At 39.0% G+C, this 16203-nt stretch overlaps 1 protein-coding gene across 1 annotated transcript; it reads right to left on the minus strand.

The window, feature by feature from the left end:
* Positions 1-505: 505 nt before the first annotated feature.
* pkd2l1 (polycystic kidney disease 2-like 1) lies at positions 506-15660 on the minus strand. Its single transcript, XM_034184418.1, has 15 exons — positions 15651-15660; positions 15483-15596; positions 14562-14689; positions 14213-14466; positions 13895-14119; positions 13578-13806; positions 13326-13496; positions 13056-13237; positions 12843-12963; positions 12658-12756; positions 6315-6436; positions 6119-6236; positions 5888-6021; positions 3137-3272; positions 506-722 (listed from the first exon to the last, which is right to left on the minus strand). Exons 1-15 carry the CDS (start codon positions 15658-15660, stop codon positions 603-605), a joined length of 2163 nt encoding a protein of 720 aa, XP_034040309.1. The 3' UTR covers positions 506-602.
* Between the last annotated feature and the right edge of the window lie 543 nt (positions 15661-16203).

Below are 16203 nucleotides of genomic sequence, written 5' to 3' on the forward strand. Positions count from 1 at the left end.
ACTGTTATATTTAAATGAAAAAACAAACAAACAAACAAACACTAGGCTTACATTTATACAAAAACTGTCTTTTATACAGATGAATGTTGGAAACTGAAGTTCATGTTTTCACATGTAAATCAAATGCAAATCATTTTTGCATATACTAAAAAAAAAAAAAAAAAAAACTTTTTAGCATAAGTTAAAGAAAAGGTCCTACAGGGGCCACGTGTGGAGAAGTAATCAAGAATATAGAATTAGTCCTGAATAATATGCTTCATGCACACTGAGCCCACAATGACTTTTTAAACTTTAGTTCAGCAGCCTAAGTTGAAGCATCTCAAAAGTTTTATACAGTTTAGTGGTTTCAGTGAAATAAAAGTGGCTATAGTTTAAAGAGATATGCCGTCATATTTACAGAATTATCTTAGCAAACAAAAACCATTGGAGGAAAGATGCGGATCTGATATATTAGTCTCCTGTAATATATTGGGAGTAGTTCTTACTTCTTATTGATATAATCTTAGATTTTAAGCCTAAAGTAACTGTATTTGACAACATTGATGCAAAGTCAAGAATCCAAAAGTTTCGAACGTGCAGAAAACTTGCTGATGATGTTTGATTCACAGGTGACAGTCGTATGTGGGCGTGGTCTGAAGGGCTGGACTCCTGGATGGTTTTTCAGCACACGTGCCTCTCTTTGTGCACAGCTCCACATTATCATATGACACGCCTTCATCTGCCTGGACAGGAATAAAAAAACCTAAAATTCAGATATTTAGGCAAACAAAGGCAGGTGAACTAATCTGGCTGAATTTGCAGCATGTGTGCAGACATGATGCTATGCAAAGATTTTCAAAATCTGCTTTGTTTGGACTGAATTGTGCTGGAGGCCTTCAGTGTTGGTCAAGAAATAATCTCTGCACTTCCAGTGGCAGCTGTAGCTGCCAGAAGACATGCCACAGCAGATTCCAGTATCTTCAGATTCCAGTATATTCTGTATATTCAGATGCCAGTGTTTTCTATATCTGCCGTGACAGATGCCAGTATATATTTTTTCTTGTTTGGAATCACTCATTTTTAATATATGTCAATTCGATGTAAAAATACCAAGCCAAGTCTCATAAATTACATAAAGAAAAATAAACAGAAGTGTGGAAATAATATGTATAGCCTATAGTTACCGAGAATATTAGGCTAAATGATTACATAATAAAATATATTAAAATAGCCTATAAAAACAACATCAACAACATAAAAACATTTGATTTACATAAAATATATTTTGTTTTTACTATCCGTGAAAAAAGTTCCATGGACAAAACTGAGATCCTGAAGAACCTTCACAGCTGGGAAGGTAAAGATGAAGGTGGATCTCCAGCTGAAATGTTTCATCTTTGAAACGAAAAAGGACAAAGACTTATTTGTGCACACAAATTGTGCACAAGAAGAATTACAATGTTTACCCCAGATTTGAAGGCTGATTTTTATACTGAGTGTTAAATATTGTTTTGTATCTTTATTTGTATTTTTATAGTATTTGTTTTAATTTATTTTTTTATTTAATAATAGAAAATACATGAACAGATGCTGACTGGTCTCTTTATTTTTCCCATGTGAATCAGACAGTGTCATAGCTAACTTTGAGAGATTTACTTATTTATTTATTTATTTTCAAAATATATTCAGTGACTCAAAGCCAGCAGTAACTAACTGTAAAATTCTGAGGTCAATGGATGGAAAGATCATTGAGTAGAATAGAGATTTATTTGTCTATATGCAAATTCATAGTGCACCACAGGGGGCGCTACTACAGTAGTTTGTTGTTTGAGGGTACAGCAGCCAATGCCATGCGTAGTTTAAAACAGGTGAAATAATGAAGACCTAGCTTTGTATAATATATATGAAACGTTGTATAACATACATATATATTTCTCTCTACATAGCCTAATAATATATAATAAATGCTGATAAAAGGCAGCAGTCAACGAGCCGCCGTTTGTAGTTTGACACAGGTGAACTGATAAAGATCATTTTGTATAATAATATACAATACATACATATATGATACAAAATAGCTAAAGTTGCAAAACACTGGCATCTGCCGCGACAGATACAGCTGCCACCGAAGTGCCGAAACAACATGCCACTGCCACAAAATGTGCTTGTCCTCTCCCAAATAATCAACAAAATATTGATGTTGGTCTGGTTTAATGTTTTTCATTTTCATTCATATCATGAACTCTGATATTCATGAACACAAATAAACGCCCAACGACATTTGAAGCACAACTCTGACGTTTTTCGTCCTTGGCTCTGTGTTTCGATGTTTTAGGATCATCTTCTCACATTCAACACTCAGCAAAGCCTAAAGCGCTCAAGTGTCCAGTTACCGCGCAGAGGTAAATGTGAGCATGTTTACCTCAGTAAAGAAACATTTTAAGACAACTGGATATATATATATACACATATCCGCTTAATGAGTCCGTCCTTGACAGTTGACTGGACAGCAGCAGCAGCCAGCCATTAATTAGCCGCTGTCGCAGACTGAACGGTCCGCCCCTAAAAATTGCTCCGCCCTGCCTCCACTGCGCATGCGTCATTTCGGAGCTCTGAGACAGCGTCTCTTCACCCAAAGCAATCAAATGGATTAATGGGATAATTACTCATCAGATGACAAAGTAAAACCTCTTAAATCATTCTCAGGTCAGTTTTAGCAGAAATGAGGTGATACTTGGTGACGCTTTGAAATGACCGACGCGCAGTGAACGCATCAGCTAGCAGCTCATCTAGCTGCGGCGCTCTGATCACTTCCTCCATCTTTTATGATGAAATGATGCTGAATTTATGTGGCAATGATTGTTGTAGAAAAGCTTCAGATATCTGTTGCTGAGACAGATGATGACTGGAGGCAGTTTGCAACAGAAACGAGGTGATAATCTGTGAACCGCGGCTAATGACGCATGTGCAGTGAAGGCAGGGCGGAGCAAGTTTTAGGGGGGACCGTTCGGTCTGCGACACCACTTCTACATGGTGGTGTTTGTATTTTAAATCAATAATGTGCTGATTCAAATCATTTTTGTCCTGAGTGAAAAGCTGATCCCTAAACATCTAAAAATAGGTTGCTGTCTTTTAATAAACTCTCTTTCATACTCACCTGATTGTTGGTTGCAGACAGTTTCCCTGACGGTTCTTTGTTGTTTTCATGGAAGCTCATGTTCTCCATGATGAACTCAAACCTGGACGTGATGTTTGCTACTGAGCTTTCAAGGTGGAGAACCTGCCTCCTTAGTCTTTACAAAGAAAGGTAATAATAATATAAAAAAACATTCCATTTTATATTTTTAAAAAGGTGCTGAGGTTTATTGATGTTAAAGGGGTATTCTCATCTGTTATGATAAAAATGTTTTGAAGAACAGTGTCTACGTTTATGTACACTGTCTAAAAACTTTCCAATTCAATTTTCTGCATCTCTTTCAGTTAGAATATCTACTATATTTCCATATAAAGGTATTTAAAAATAAAAGTATTATTTAAATTTTTATTCACTACTTCAGATTTTTAGTGGGTCAGGAGTTGCCATACGGTGGATCCAGAAAGTATTCACATCACTTCACTTTTTCCACATTTTATGATGTTACAACCTTATTCCAAAATGGAGTGAATTAATTTTTCCCCTCAAAATCTACTCACAACACCCCATAATGACAACATAAAGAAAGTTTTTTCTTTTTAACATTTGCAAATTTATTACAAATAAAAAACTAAGACGACACATGTACACACCAACAATACTTCGTTGATACACCTTTGACAGCAATTACAGCCTCAAGTCTTCTTGAATATGATGCCACAAGCTTGGTCCACCTGTCATTGGACAGTTTGGTCCATTCCTCTTTGTAGCACCTCTCAAGCTCCATCAGGTTGGATGGGGAGCATCGGTGCACAGACATTTTCAGATCATTTTCATATGCTGCTATAGACGTAGACTGCTGGGGGGTTCCCATGATGCACTGTTTCTTTCTCTTTTTGCTCTGTATGCACCACTCTGCATTTAATCATTAGTGATCGATCTCTGCTCCCCTCCACAGCATGTCTTTTTCCTGATTCTCTCCCTCAGCCCCAACCAGTCCCAGCAGAAGACTGCCCCTCCCTGAACCTGGTTCTGCAGGAGGTTTCTTCCTGTTAAAAGGGAGTTTTTCCTTCCCACTGTAGCCAAGTGCTTGCTCACAGGGGGTCGTTTTGACCGTTGGGGTTTTACATAATTATTGTATGGTCTTGCCTTACAATATAAAGCGCCTTGGGGCAACTGTTTGTTGTGATTTGGCGCTATATAAAAAAAAAAAAATTGATTGATTGATTGATCTCTCCAGAGATGTTCAATCGGATTCAGGTCTGGGCTCTGGCTGGGCCACTCACGGACATTCACAGAGTTGTCCTGAAGACACTCATTTGATATCTTGGCTGTGTGTTTATGGTCACTGTCCTGCTGAAAGATGAACTGTCACCCCAGTCTGAGGTCAAGAGCGCTCTGGAGCAGGTTTTCATCCAGGATGTCTCTGTACATTGCTGCATTCATCTTTCCCTCAATCCTGACTAGTCTCACAGTTCCTGCTATGAAAAACATCCCCACAGCATGATGCTGCCACCACCATGCTTCACTGTAGGGATGGTGCCTGGTTTCCTCCAAATATGATGCCAAACAGTTCAATCTTTGTCTCATCAGACCAGAGAATTTTGTTTCTCCTAGTCTGAGAGTCCTTCAGGTGCTTTTTTGTCAAACTCCAGGTGGGCTGCCATGTGCCTTTTACTAAGGAGTGGCTTCTGTTTGGCCACTCTACCATACAGGCCTGATTGGTGGATTGCTGGTTGTTCTTCTGGAAGTTTCTCCTCTCTCCACAGAGGAATGCTGGAGCTCTGACAGAGTGACCACTGGGTTCTTGGTCAACTCCCTGACAAAGGCCCTTCCCCCCCTCGGACGCTCAGTTTAGACAGGTGGCCAGCTCTAGGAAGAGCCCTGGTGGATTTGATCTTCTTCCATTTACAGATGATGGAGGCCACTGTGCTCATTGGGACCTTCAAAGCAGCACAAATGTTTCTGTCCCCTTCTCCAGATTTGTGCCTCCAGACAATCCTGTCTCGGAGGTCTACAGACAATAGGGTAGCACAGTCTCGTTTGACCCCCTATGTGATATCGCGGGATTTGACCATATATGGGGACAGCCGGCACGAGGATGGCAGAGAATCCCCGGGTGGAGTGTAGGAGTTTCAGGAGAAACCTTTCAGCCCAGCTCAGTAAACTTAAAAGCATAGCAGATCTGCTGGTTTAAGACGTGCCTTTTTAAAATGGTTTCCACTGAAACCACCACCTTCCAAATGGTTTGTGCCAACACTCCCACACTCCACCCGGGGATTAGTCTCTTCCCACAATGGGAAAAAGGTGTTCTGTTTTGTTTTCGGCTGCAAAAGTGCAGTTTTTTTCAATTCCCAGTGGAGAAGGGAAGACGAGGTGAATGAGAGCGCTCGTGTCGGTAAGTGTTGTGTAAACAGTGACCCACTGGAAATCTGATGTTGTGACTAAAAACTGAAATAAATGTATTGTATTAATACTATTTTAAATAACTTCATATGGAAAACATAGACATTGTAACTGACAAAACACACATATCTACTGGGCCGCTCCAGTTTTTGCTTGGAGGTTGTCACAGCATACACACTGCAAGTTTTTATTCCCTTCATGGTGCAGCTGCAGATGCAAACTAACCACCTGAGCCACCGCGCTGCTCTGATCTAACATGCACATAATTTGGTGAAAGTAGAATATGCTGTGCCATGAGAACATTTGATTTGTCACGATGTATTTAAACTTATGGTCTCTAATGTTTTGCTTTAAAGAAACTCTTCACACCTCACAAATTCCTCTGGTTCCACTCGGGTTTGATTAAGATGACTCGTTTGTTCATGAGAGTTCACAGGAGGCTTCTCCAGTAAGTCATTCTGGTATTTTTGTCCCAGATTGTTGAGTTCAGCACATAGGGCATCCTAGAAGGACACAGAAGAGTTGTTAAAGGAAAAACAGCATAGTCTAGATTTAATGTTGTTTATCAAGCTGACTGTCAAACTGCGTTTAGCTCCAAACCCTTTTTTCTTCCAGCTCTGTTTTCATCTTCTCTTGTTCAGCTTCATCAAGAATATCATTCCTGTCATGGTCAAACTGTGAGAAAGCTGCAGCAATTTCATGATCTGCATGTCCCATCCTGTTAGGTCACAGTGGAGATGGTGAACATCACGCTGTCCTGTTGGTTTGTTCTTGTCTTGTGTATTTTATTACTTACTCCTTCAGTGTTTCTCTGAAGTCCTTAAACTCAATTTCTCCAGATCCAGACTGTAGCGCCTTCTGCACATTGGATATTTTCTCCTTCTTAAGTTTCAGCTTCATGAATGTCTTCATGTAGCTCTGAAGCCAATAAAAATAAAGCCATTTGTCATGTTTTTGTTATGAGCAAAATGTCCAACACAACTCTCTGATATTATCTTTTTGAACAGGATGATAAAGTTTGTTGCAGGAAACATGATACTTGTACACTCAGTTTTCATATTCATGAACTTAACATGTTCCAAAAAAACTTAAAATGATTCAGTTTTACAAACCAGCTTCCTTTAGTCTGATTCAATCATTCTAATGGTCTCTGGTTTGCTAAGGACACACAGCGGCAGGACGAGAAGTACTAAAACTGTACAACATCCATATATTCAGATTAAAGTACAGTTACTACCATAAAAAAGTCTGAAGTTGTGCATCATAGTATTATACATGATTATACACCAGGATACTGATGATTACAAGCGACACTGAATGCAGTCCCCTGTGTGTATTCTGTGTGCTAATGTCTGCACTTATGACAACACGTTACTACAAAAATATAATGTGTCTGTTAATGTGAAAACTGTTCTGCTGAAGAGTGCAACATGCCTTCATGGGATAATGGATGTATATTTTGTATCCACAAGAATTTTACAGAAGACAGTAAACAGTGAGCCCTTGAATGCACGCCCTGCACACAGACTGACCCCCACTCTGTTCCAAAACAGAAAACAACCTGCACTGTATTTTAATTTTAACCTTTACATTTTAAAACTGTACACTGCATTCACTATCACTAAGGGCCCTGTCCCACTGGGGAGAGAATTAGTTACGCATGAATTGAGTATACAAATGTTGGGCATTTGTTGTCGTCCGCAACAAAAATGGCTAAAAATGACAAATGTCCCAGTATGAATTATAGATATATTAATAATGTATAGCGAATATATGATGAACAATCACGGTTGTATAACGCATGTAGCGAGGAAACAGATCCGACGCATTGCGATTATCACGGCAGTATTACGGGTGCATTATGAATGCATCGCGCACGTGTTTGCGTGTGCACGGCATGTGCATTAAATGTAAATGATGTAACACAGACGATGCTCTTCATCTGCTTTATATGTAAAGTGCATTGAAATGATGCTTGTTGAGATTTAGCTCTAATGTCGCGGACATGAATGAGCGAAGTTCATCAGCATCTCACCATGTCATTTAGGTCCTTCAGACTTTATTTTGGGTAAATGCTTCAGGGGAGCATTAGCATGGCTAAAACCTTTCAGCTTCTGGTGGGGGGCGGAGCACCTCATACTCCCCACCTTTTTAAGCATTTTTCTTTTTTTTGCTTTTCAGCTGACACCCCAATTACAGTCCTCTTAACCTCCTGCCGCTTTAAACATTTTTTAAATGTAGATGTAAATTAATGTTCAAAGTTTTCAGCTAGTTGACAGTAGGGCTGTACAATATGGCCAAATTATTGTATCTCAATATTGTCATATAAATTGTCATATAAATGTCACTTATATACATGCTGTCCATATTCTTGAGCTGCTTAGGTGTGTAGGGAGAGTTCCCATGGGATAAAAAAGCTTTTCAACCTACCATCCCTGGATCTCAAGACCAGGGACCTAAGTGGCTCCACTCTCTCTCTCTCTCTCTCTCTCTCTCTCTCTCTCTCTCTCTCTCTCTCTCTCTCTCTCTCTCTCTCTCTCGCTCTCTCTCTCTCTCTCTTTTTAAAGATATTTAGATGTACCTTAGTAAACACTAGTAGAGTTCCACCTTAGATTTGTAATGTATAATAGAAGATATACCTTACTGAATTTTCATATCAATATGATATAAGATATGACTATGATTTGACACAAAGTGCAGCTACAGTGAAAATTAAACCTTCTTAAACAAAACAGTAATAATACCACACTCATTTTGCATTCATCATAAGGTTAGGATACTGTGTCCTCCAAAGGTATTGGGACACTTGGAATTTCACACATTTTAATTTGTTTATGCCTTTTTAAATACAAGAAATACAAAATAAAAAAATAAACATTTCTGAAATTATCTTCCTCAAACTCAAACTGAAAGTAAATCTCTTAACTTGATAAAACCTGTAAATAATAATCAGTTTTATTGCCAGTTTTCTTTAGACAAGTCAGGGGATGGAAACATGAACATTTCCAAATCACTGAATATGTCTTGGACTCAATTATGAAGAAATACAAATGTTTATTTCACCAAAACATCAAATCTAGTCTTTCATCTTAAATGTACTTTCTGGCAAATTGTAGCTGAATTTTCAGGTCTTCTTTTTAAGAAAATCCTCCTCGACACCACTTCATCAGGAAGCTAGATTTTAGATTTTTAATTCATTTATATCAAGGAAGCCCTACCATTAATTAATGCTTCGATCTTAAATATGATCAATCTATCTTTGTTAGTTGGCTATGTACCACAGGCTTTTAAGGTGGCAGTAATTAAACCATTACTTAAAAAGCCATCACTTGACCCAGCTATCTTAGCTAATTATAGGCCAATCTCCAACCTTCCTTTTCTCTCAAAAATTCTTGAAAGGGTAGTTGTAAAACAGCTAACTGATCATCTGCAGAGGAATGGTCTATTTGAAGAGTTTCAGTCAGGTTTTAGAATTCATCATAGTACAGAAACAGCATTAGTGAAGGTTACAAATGATCTTATGGCCTCAGACAGTGGACTCATCTCTGTGTTTGTTCTGTTAGACCTCAGTGCTGCTTTTGATACTGTTGACCATAAAATTTTATTACAGAGATTAGAGCATGCCATAGGTATTAAAGGCACTGCGGTGGTTTGAATCATATTTATCTAATAGATTACAATTTGTTCATGTAAATGGGGAATCTTCTTCACAGACTAAGGTTAATTATGGAGTTCCACAAGGTTCTGTGCTAGGACCAATTTTATTCACTTTATACATGTTTCCCTTAGGCAGTATTATTAGACGGCATTGCTTAAATTTTCATTGTTACGCAGATGATACCCAGCTTTATCTATCCATGAAGCCAGAGGACACACACCAATTAGCTAAACTGCAGGACTGTCTTACAGACATAAAGAGATGGATGACCTCTAATTTCCTGCTTTTAAACTCAGATAAAACTGAAGTTATTGTACTTGGCCCCACAAATCTTAGAAACATGGTGTCTAACCAGATCCTTACTCTGGATGGCATTACCCTGACCTCTAGTAATACTGTGAGAAATCTTGGAGTCATTTTTGATCAGGATATGTCATTCAAAGCGCATATTAAACAAATATGTAGGACTGCTTTTTTGCATTTGCGCAATATCTCTAAAATTAGAAAGGTCTTGTCTCAGAGTGATGCTGAAAAACTAATTCATGCATTTATTTCCTCTAGACTGGACTATTGTAATTCATTATTATCAGGTTGTCCTAAAAGTTCCCTGAAAAGCCTTCAGTTAATTCAAAATGCTGCAGCTAGAGTACTGACAGGGACTAGAAGGAGAGAGCATATCTCACCCATATTGGCCTCTCTTCATTGGCTTCCTGTTAATTCTAGAATAGAATTTAAAATTCTTCTTCTTACTTATAAGGTTTTGAATAATCAGGTCCCATCTTATCTTAGGGACCTCATAGTACCATATCACCCCAATAGAGCGCTTCGCTCGCAGACTGCAGGCTTACTTGTAGTTCCTAGGGTTTGTAAGAGTAGAATGGGAGGCAGAGCCTTCAGCTTTCAGGCTCCTCTCCTGTGGAACCAGCTCCCAATTCAGATCAGGGAGACAGACACCCTCTCTACTTTTAAAATTAGGCTTAAAACTTTCCTTTTTGCTAAAGCTTATAGTTAGGGCTGGATCAGGTGACCCTGAACCATCCCTTAGTTATGCTGCTATAGACTTAGACTGCTGGGGGGGTTCCCATGATGCACTGAGTGTTTCTTTCTCTTTTTGCTCTGTATGCACGACTCTGCATTTAATCATTAGTGATTGATCTCTGCTCCCCTCCAGAGCATGTCTTTTTCCTGGTTCTCTCACTCAGCCCCAACCAGTCCCAGCAGAAGACTGCCCCTCCCTGAGCCTGGTTCTGCTGGAGGTTTCTTCCTATTAAAAGGGAGTTTTTCCTTCCCACTTGACCGTTGGGGTTTTTCCATAATTATTGTATGGCTTTGCCTTACAATATAAAGCGCCTTGGGGCAACTGTTTGTTGTGATTTGGCGCTATATAAATAAAACTGATTTGATTTATATCAAGTTGTAGAGATTTGCTTTCAGTTTGAGTTAGGGAAGATAATTTTACACAAAAAAAAAAGTATTTGAAATGGAATAAACAAATTAAAATGTGTGAAATACCAAGGTCCGTTTCAGTTTGTACAGGGGTCAAAAGTTAAAATTCTCCATTCATTTTGCTCCAGCTGTATTTGTGCTGAATTTGATGCTTGTATCACCATTTGAAGCATTGTTTCAGTTATCTGCTGCACCAATAAGCCAACAGAGCATGAACCAGCTGCTGTCTGTTAGCTTAAACATGTGTACATAAGTCAACCTGAATTAAAGGAGAAATGCTGCTTTTAACAACTTGGACCTCATTTCTGACATAAAATACGGTCATTTACTCACCAATATAAGTTTGGTGTCATTAGAAGTCCACAGTTCAAACAACGTGCTCAGTTCAAATCTGAAGCAAACATTTTTCTTCTTCTACTAAGGCGGATTCAAACTTTTTGTGGTACACAGCACCAACTACTGGACAGGAGGAACCTAGCAGTCAATGTGACTCACTGATTTGAACATGCAGGTCTTTCAAACAGACGTGTGGTGACGTGACATGTCAATCATCTGTGTCCAATCAGATTTCAGGGGAGTCCAGTGAAACCCCGGCCTCCGCTCTAGCTCCACCCATGACAGGAAGTGTTTAACAATGGATATTTCCTGTTTCACTGTGACTGAGAATTTGGCACTTCCTGTTTGAGTGTGAGCTTGCCACTGAGTTCCCGCGAGATTCCATGGGATCTCGTCTATCAATTCAGGAAGTGTTTGACATTTGAACATTTCCTGTTTTACTGTGGATTTGAATTTTGGCACTTCCTGTTTTGGACACCCTGTACCATGAGTGAGCTTCACGCCGCTGCGCGACGCTTCACTCATATAATAAAATAATTGGCTTGACATGACATTGAAATTTCATTAATGCCATTTCTCTTTCATTTGGACACAACTGTATCATTCCTAAAATTTGTGTCAGGATGATACAAACAACCATTTAATTAGGACACTAACCCTGGATATTTGTCCACCAAATTTCTAAAGGTTTGGCAAATGTCCAATTACACAAACTGTATAGAATCTGAAATCTACCAATAGGAATGTCTTGACACAAAAAATAAACCTTTTAAAAAATAGGGGTGGAAGGATAGATTATTGAGATACCCATATTTTGGAGCCTGTATCGAATTGTATGGGTTTTTTTTTTAATTAAATGAGTTTCGTGATACCATGAAAAGCGAATGACTGCATTGTTGACATGATCTCTTGCAGAAAAATTGTAAATCATTTATAAAATATACAAATAAGAAACAAACAACATTGAGGATTACAATTTATGTAATTTATTGCAGAATAATGTTTTTTTAAAGTTAAAGATTCACAACACAGATTATGTCTACATAACTATGGTGAACAGTGACTGTATCGTGATATACAGTAGTGTTCAGAATAATAGTAGTGCTATGTGACTAAAAAGATTAATCCAGGTTTTGAGTATATTTCTTATTGTTACATGGGAAACAAGGTAGATTCTCACAAATCCAACAAGACCAAGCATTCATGATATGCACACTCTTAAGGCTATGAAATTGGGCTATTAGTAAAAAAAAAAAAAAGTACTACTTTTTACTACTACTTTTTCTACTTTTTTTTTTACTAATAGCCCAATTTCATAGCCTTAAGAGTGTGCATATCATGAATGTTTGGTCTTGTTGGATTTGTGAGAATCTACTGAATCTACTGGTACCTTGTTTCCCATGTAACAATAAGAAATATACTCAAAACCTGGATTAATCTTTTTAGTCACATAGCACTACTATTATTCTGAACACTACTGTATATCAAATTGTGATAAGGGCATCATGATATTATCGTATTGTGGAGCCAATGTATCGTTCCACTCTTACTTAAAAATTATGACAGAAGAAATTACTATCCAAAATCAATATTTTGTAGGCCGTTCCCAATAATGTATTGATGTATTTTTACTGTTGTGTTGAATGTTTTGTTGAGTACACATTCAAATACATATTGAAGACATGTTGGTTGCAGATACCTGTTTGATGATGTCAGTAATGTGTAGCTCATCTTTTTGTGATGAGAGCTCCTCCTTGACCTCAGAATACGTGTCGTTTATGATGGCCAAAAACATGTTCTAAGAAACAGATCCATGAAGAGACACTGAGAACTTCTCCTTCTATTATTTTACAAGCGAAGACTCTGTGTAACAGAATAACTCACCAGCAGCACGAAGAAAACAAAGAACACATAGGTGACAAAATAGATTGGCCCAAGAACTCTGTTAGCGCGGTCAATGGCATCGTAATCAAAGTCTCCAAGAATAATCCTAAACTGTGTGAAGCTGCAGGAAGAAAAACAAACAAAACAAAACAATGAGTAATTTTGTGGCTAATCGGCTTAAAAACTGTTCTTATAGTGGACGATATCTCTTACATGCACTTGACAAACGTGCTGAAGGTTTCAACCTCTGTCCCAAACAGCAGGTATCCAAGTTGAGCATATGCGAAGAACACGATAAAGAACATGATGGCAAATCCCAGAATGTCTTTGGCGCATCGAGCCAGTGTGGAGGACAGCTGAGTCATGGTCTTATTAAAACTGATGTACTTGAAAATCTACGGGCACAAAAGCAAACCGGGTTTATGCCACCCCCAAAAAATGTTCAGAAATATTGCTGAGAGTTGAAGATTGTCAATGTTTTACCTTGATCCATGCAAAGAACAGGTTCACCGCATTCATATTGTTGTATTGCATTTGCCAGAATGCTAGAAATTCAAAATCAGCATAGGTGTCAGGCTGTTGCAGCAGGTTGCCAAGCAAACTGTCCACTTTGATGGTGCGGAAAATATTGAAAGTGATGGCAACAATGGCAAGCTGAGTAGGAGAAATATGCTATGTCATTAGGTTCACTAGTAAACCCAATAAAATGACACGTATGAATCCTGCATTTCTTACCAGTATTACTACAATATCCAGTATGTTCCAGATGCTTTTAAAGTAGGACAACTTGTGTATTTGCAATTCAAGAATCTCCTCCACGATGTAGTAGAGGATGAACACACAGAAGACCATCTCACAGGCAAGGACGAAGTAATCCCAGTGGGTGATGTAGCGAATCAGTTTCACTGTTCTGATCTGGTAAGATGGGATGGCTCCACCCGTTGCTGGGAATTCAACCACCAACCTGTAGTTATGAGAGGAAGAAAAAAATGGTAAACCAGTGGTTGAGCACAAGAAACAGAAATGGTCAATTTCTTAATTGTGCTCCTGACCTGATGACACAGAACATGTTGATGTTTGCGTTGTAAGTAGAGAAGTCAATGAAGACCACTCTGGTTCCTCGGTCCAGCCACAGGTTGTCCACCAGTTCCAGCAGGATGGCTGCACTTTCATCTTTGGTTTGACTCAGGTCCTGATAGTAGCCTGAGCCGCTGTATGTGGTTAGCAGCCCCCAGTGTGAGGAACCTTTGAACTCTTTTTCTTTGTGGTAGGTCCAGCTACACATCAAAAGCAGACAGCATGAACAAAGGAGGACAGTCTTTAATTATTCTACCTTGGAACATAGTCGAACAAATCAGAATGTGGCTCACGCGGTGCTATTGATGAGTCCAAAGCTGAGATCATCTTCCTCCTGGTCATTGTAGACATCGAAACATCCTGTGATCTCGTCTTGGAAATCACTGTGGACTTGGCAGGAGTTGTTCTTGATCTTAATCTGCCTCATCCTGGGGACCCCCAGCAGCATGTTCTCATAGTAGATGAAGGATTGATCTCCACTATCGAGGGACTGGTTGTTGTACCATCTCGTCCAATAGAGCCCATCCAGTAATGGGCCCTGAGCATACTGTTCATAAAAAGAGAGGTGGAGATGTTATTTGATGCTGGAGTTGTTTTGTATTTTGATCTGTGTGACTGAAATAAAGAGGAACGAAAACTCACGGTCCAGAAGTCGGCCATCGTGCTAATGGACTGGAAGTTCAGCCCACTTTCACCGGCCGTATTCACAAACAGGTCAGTCATGGCTTTAGTGTAATAGTAGGTGCTTGAGCTGGTCATACCATATGTCACTAAAAGACAATGGAATGACGTCGTTACACCCAACCTGGCTTTCGTCAGGATCCAAATGCTGTGCATTGAAAGGATGAAGATAAGGCGACACGCAAAGGCCTGACTGGAGACTTTTTGTTGAGCTGTGTTTGTGTCCCATCAGTGGGACAGATCTGTATTAGAGGCTGTAATTTGTTTAGAGAGAGTGCATGCTCGTCTGACACAAATGGCCTCATCAAACAATGTCAATCTAACGCAGACAAAGCGACAATGGACGAGGCTAAATGCTCTTATCTCCAAAAGGCAAGAGAGCCGTACCCTTGTTTTCTTCTGTCTAAATGATCAGCGAGACAAAAACACTGGCGGGGGTGGGTGTTTGTTATAGCAGAGGGAGGCTTTTGACGGTGAATCAACACATTAAAGTGCTGTTGTACAGTAACATTTCACCAAAATATACACGTGAACTCTTCAACATGCAACTAACACAGAAAAAACAAAAAAACAAAACATACACTAAGATTGGCTAATGTTGGCATAAATCATGCTTGTTATTTTAATTGAAAATATACTTTAATGGATTTGATAACTGTAAAGTTGCCTGCAAAGTGACAGCCAACTTTTAAATTATTTTAGAATATTTAGAAATCCCATTCATTGCTGAACAGTAGAAATATCATGACTTTAAATTAAATTCAGTGTTTCAGAAATAGTGTAATGAGCATGTAAGTGAATATGGGGCCAATATCAAGTATCAGAAATAGACATTTGCAATTGAGTGCATGTACTTTAGGTTAATACTATCAGTATACTTACACAGGCATATATCCAACAGAAACAGCAGGTAGACAAGCAACTCCCGCAGTGTGGTTCGGACAAACAGTTCCCTGTTTTCTGACATGTTTTCAGTCAAAGTTGTGCCCCACAAGCCTGCAGAAAGTGATGTCATTTTAACATCAAATTTGTTCAGAAGACATTTCTGACCATCAGTCATGCAGACCATTTAACAACTTCGATTCACAGCTGAAAGAATCATACTACGGTGGGGTTTTGGGTCTGTGGCTCCCCTCCCCCAAGAATTTGAGTAAACTCACCATAATCCCAATAGAAAACTCATACTTGCTATTCAGTATTTTGTGCTCAGCCCCAGTTTCTCATCATCACAGTTGTCCTACAGGGCCCCTGGTTTTTGTTGAAACCATGAAACGGCATTTTTGCAGTGCACTTGGATGAACTGAGTTAACTTCACAACCACTCACATAAAACAAGATGTTTTTGATTTTAAAATAATGAATGTGAACAAAATAACTCAAATGGTCTGAGCAATATCTATCTGTTCATCTTGGGACTCTGGCAAGGACGGTTGCATTCCTCCACTGTCCTCTCCTCCTTTCTGTTCTCTATCTCTGCTCTGACCTTCAAAGTCCCAGCTTCACCAGACTGTGAATTCTTCAAATTAAGATTTGGATTAACCATGGAATTGATCAGCTGGTCTCTCGACGCTATTGACACCATTTGTTTCAACAAGGAAATCAGG

The sequence above is a fragment of the Thalassophryne amazonica genome, chromosome 13 (genome assembly GCF_902500255.1).
Source record: "Thalassophryne amazonica chromosome 13, fThaAma1.1, whole genome shotgun sequence".
Lineage (NCBI taxonomy): Eukaryota > Metazoa > Chordata > Actinopteri > Batrachoidiformes > Batrachoididae > Thalassophryne > Thalassophryne amazonica.

Bases quoted from the DNA above. Each gene is read 5' to 3' on its own strand.
- pkd2l1 (XM_034184418.1), bottom strand. The intron at 13,807-13,894 runs GTCAGGAGCACA...TCATAACTACAG, and splicing joins AACATGTTCTGTGTCATCAG to GTTGGTGGTTGAATTCCCAG. The intron at 12,964-13,055 runs GTAAGAGATATC...TTCTTCCTGCAG, and splicing joins AGCACGTTTGTCAAGTGCAT to CTTCACACAGTTTAGGATTA.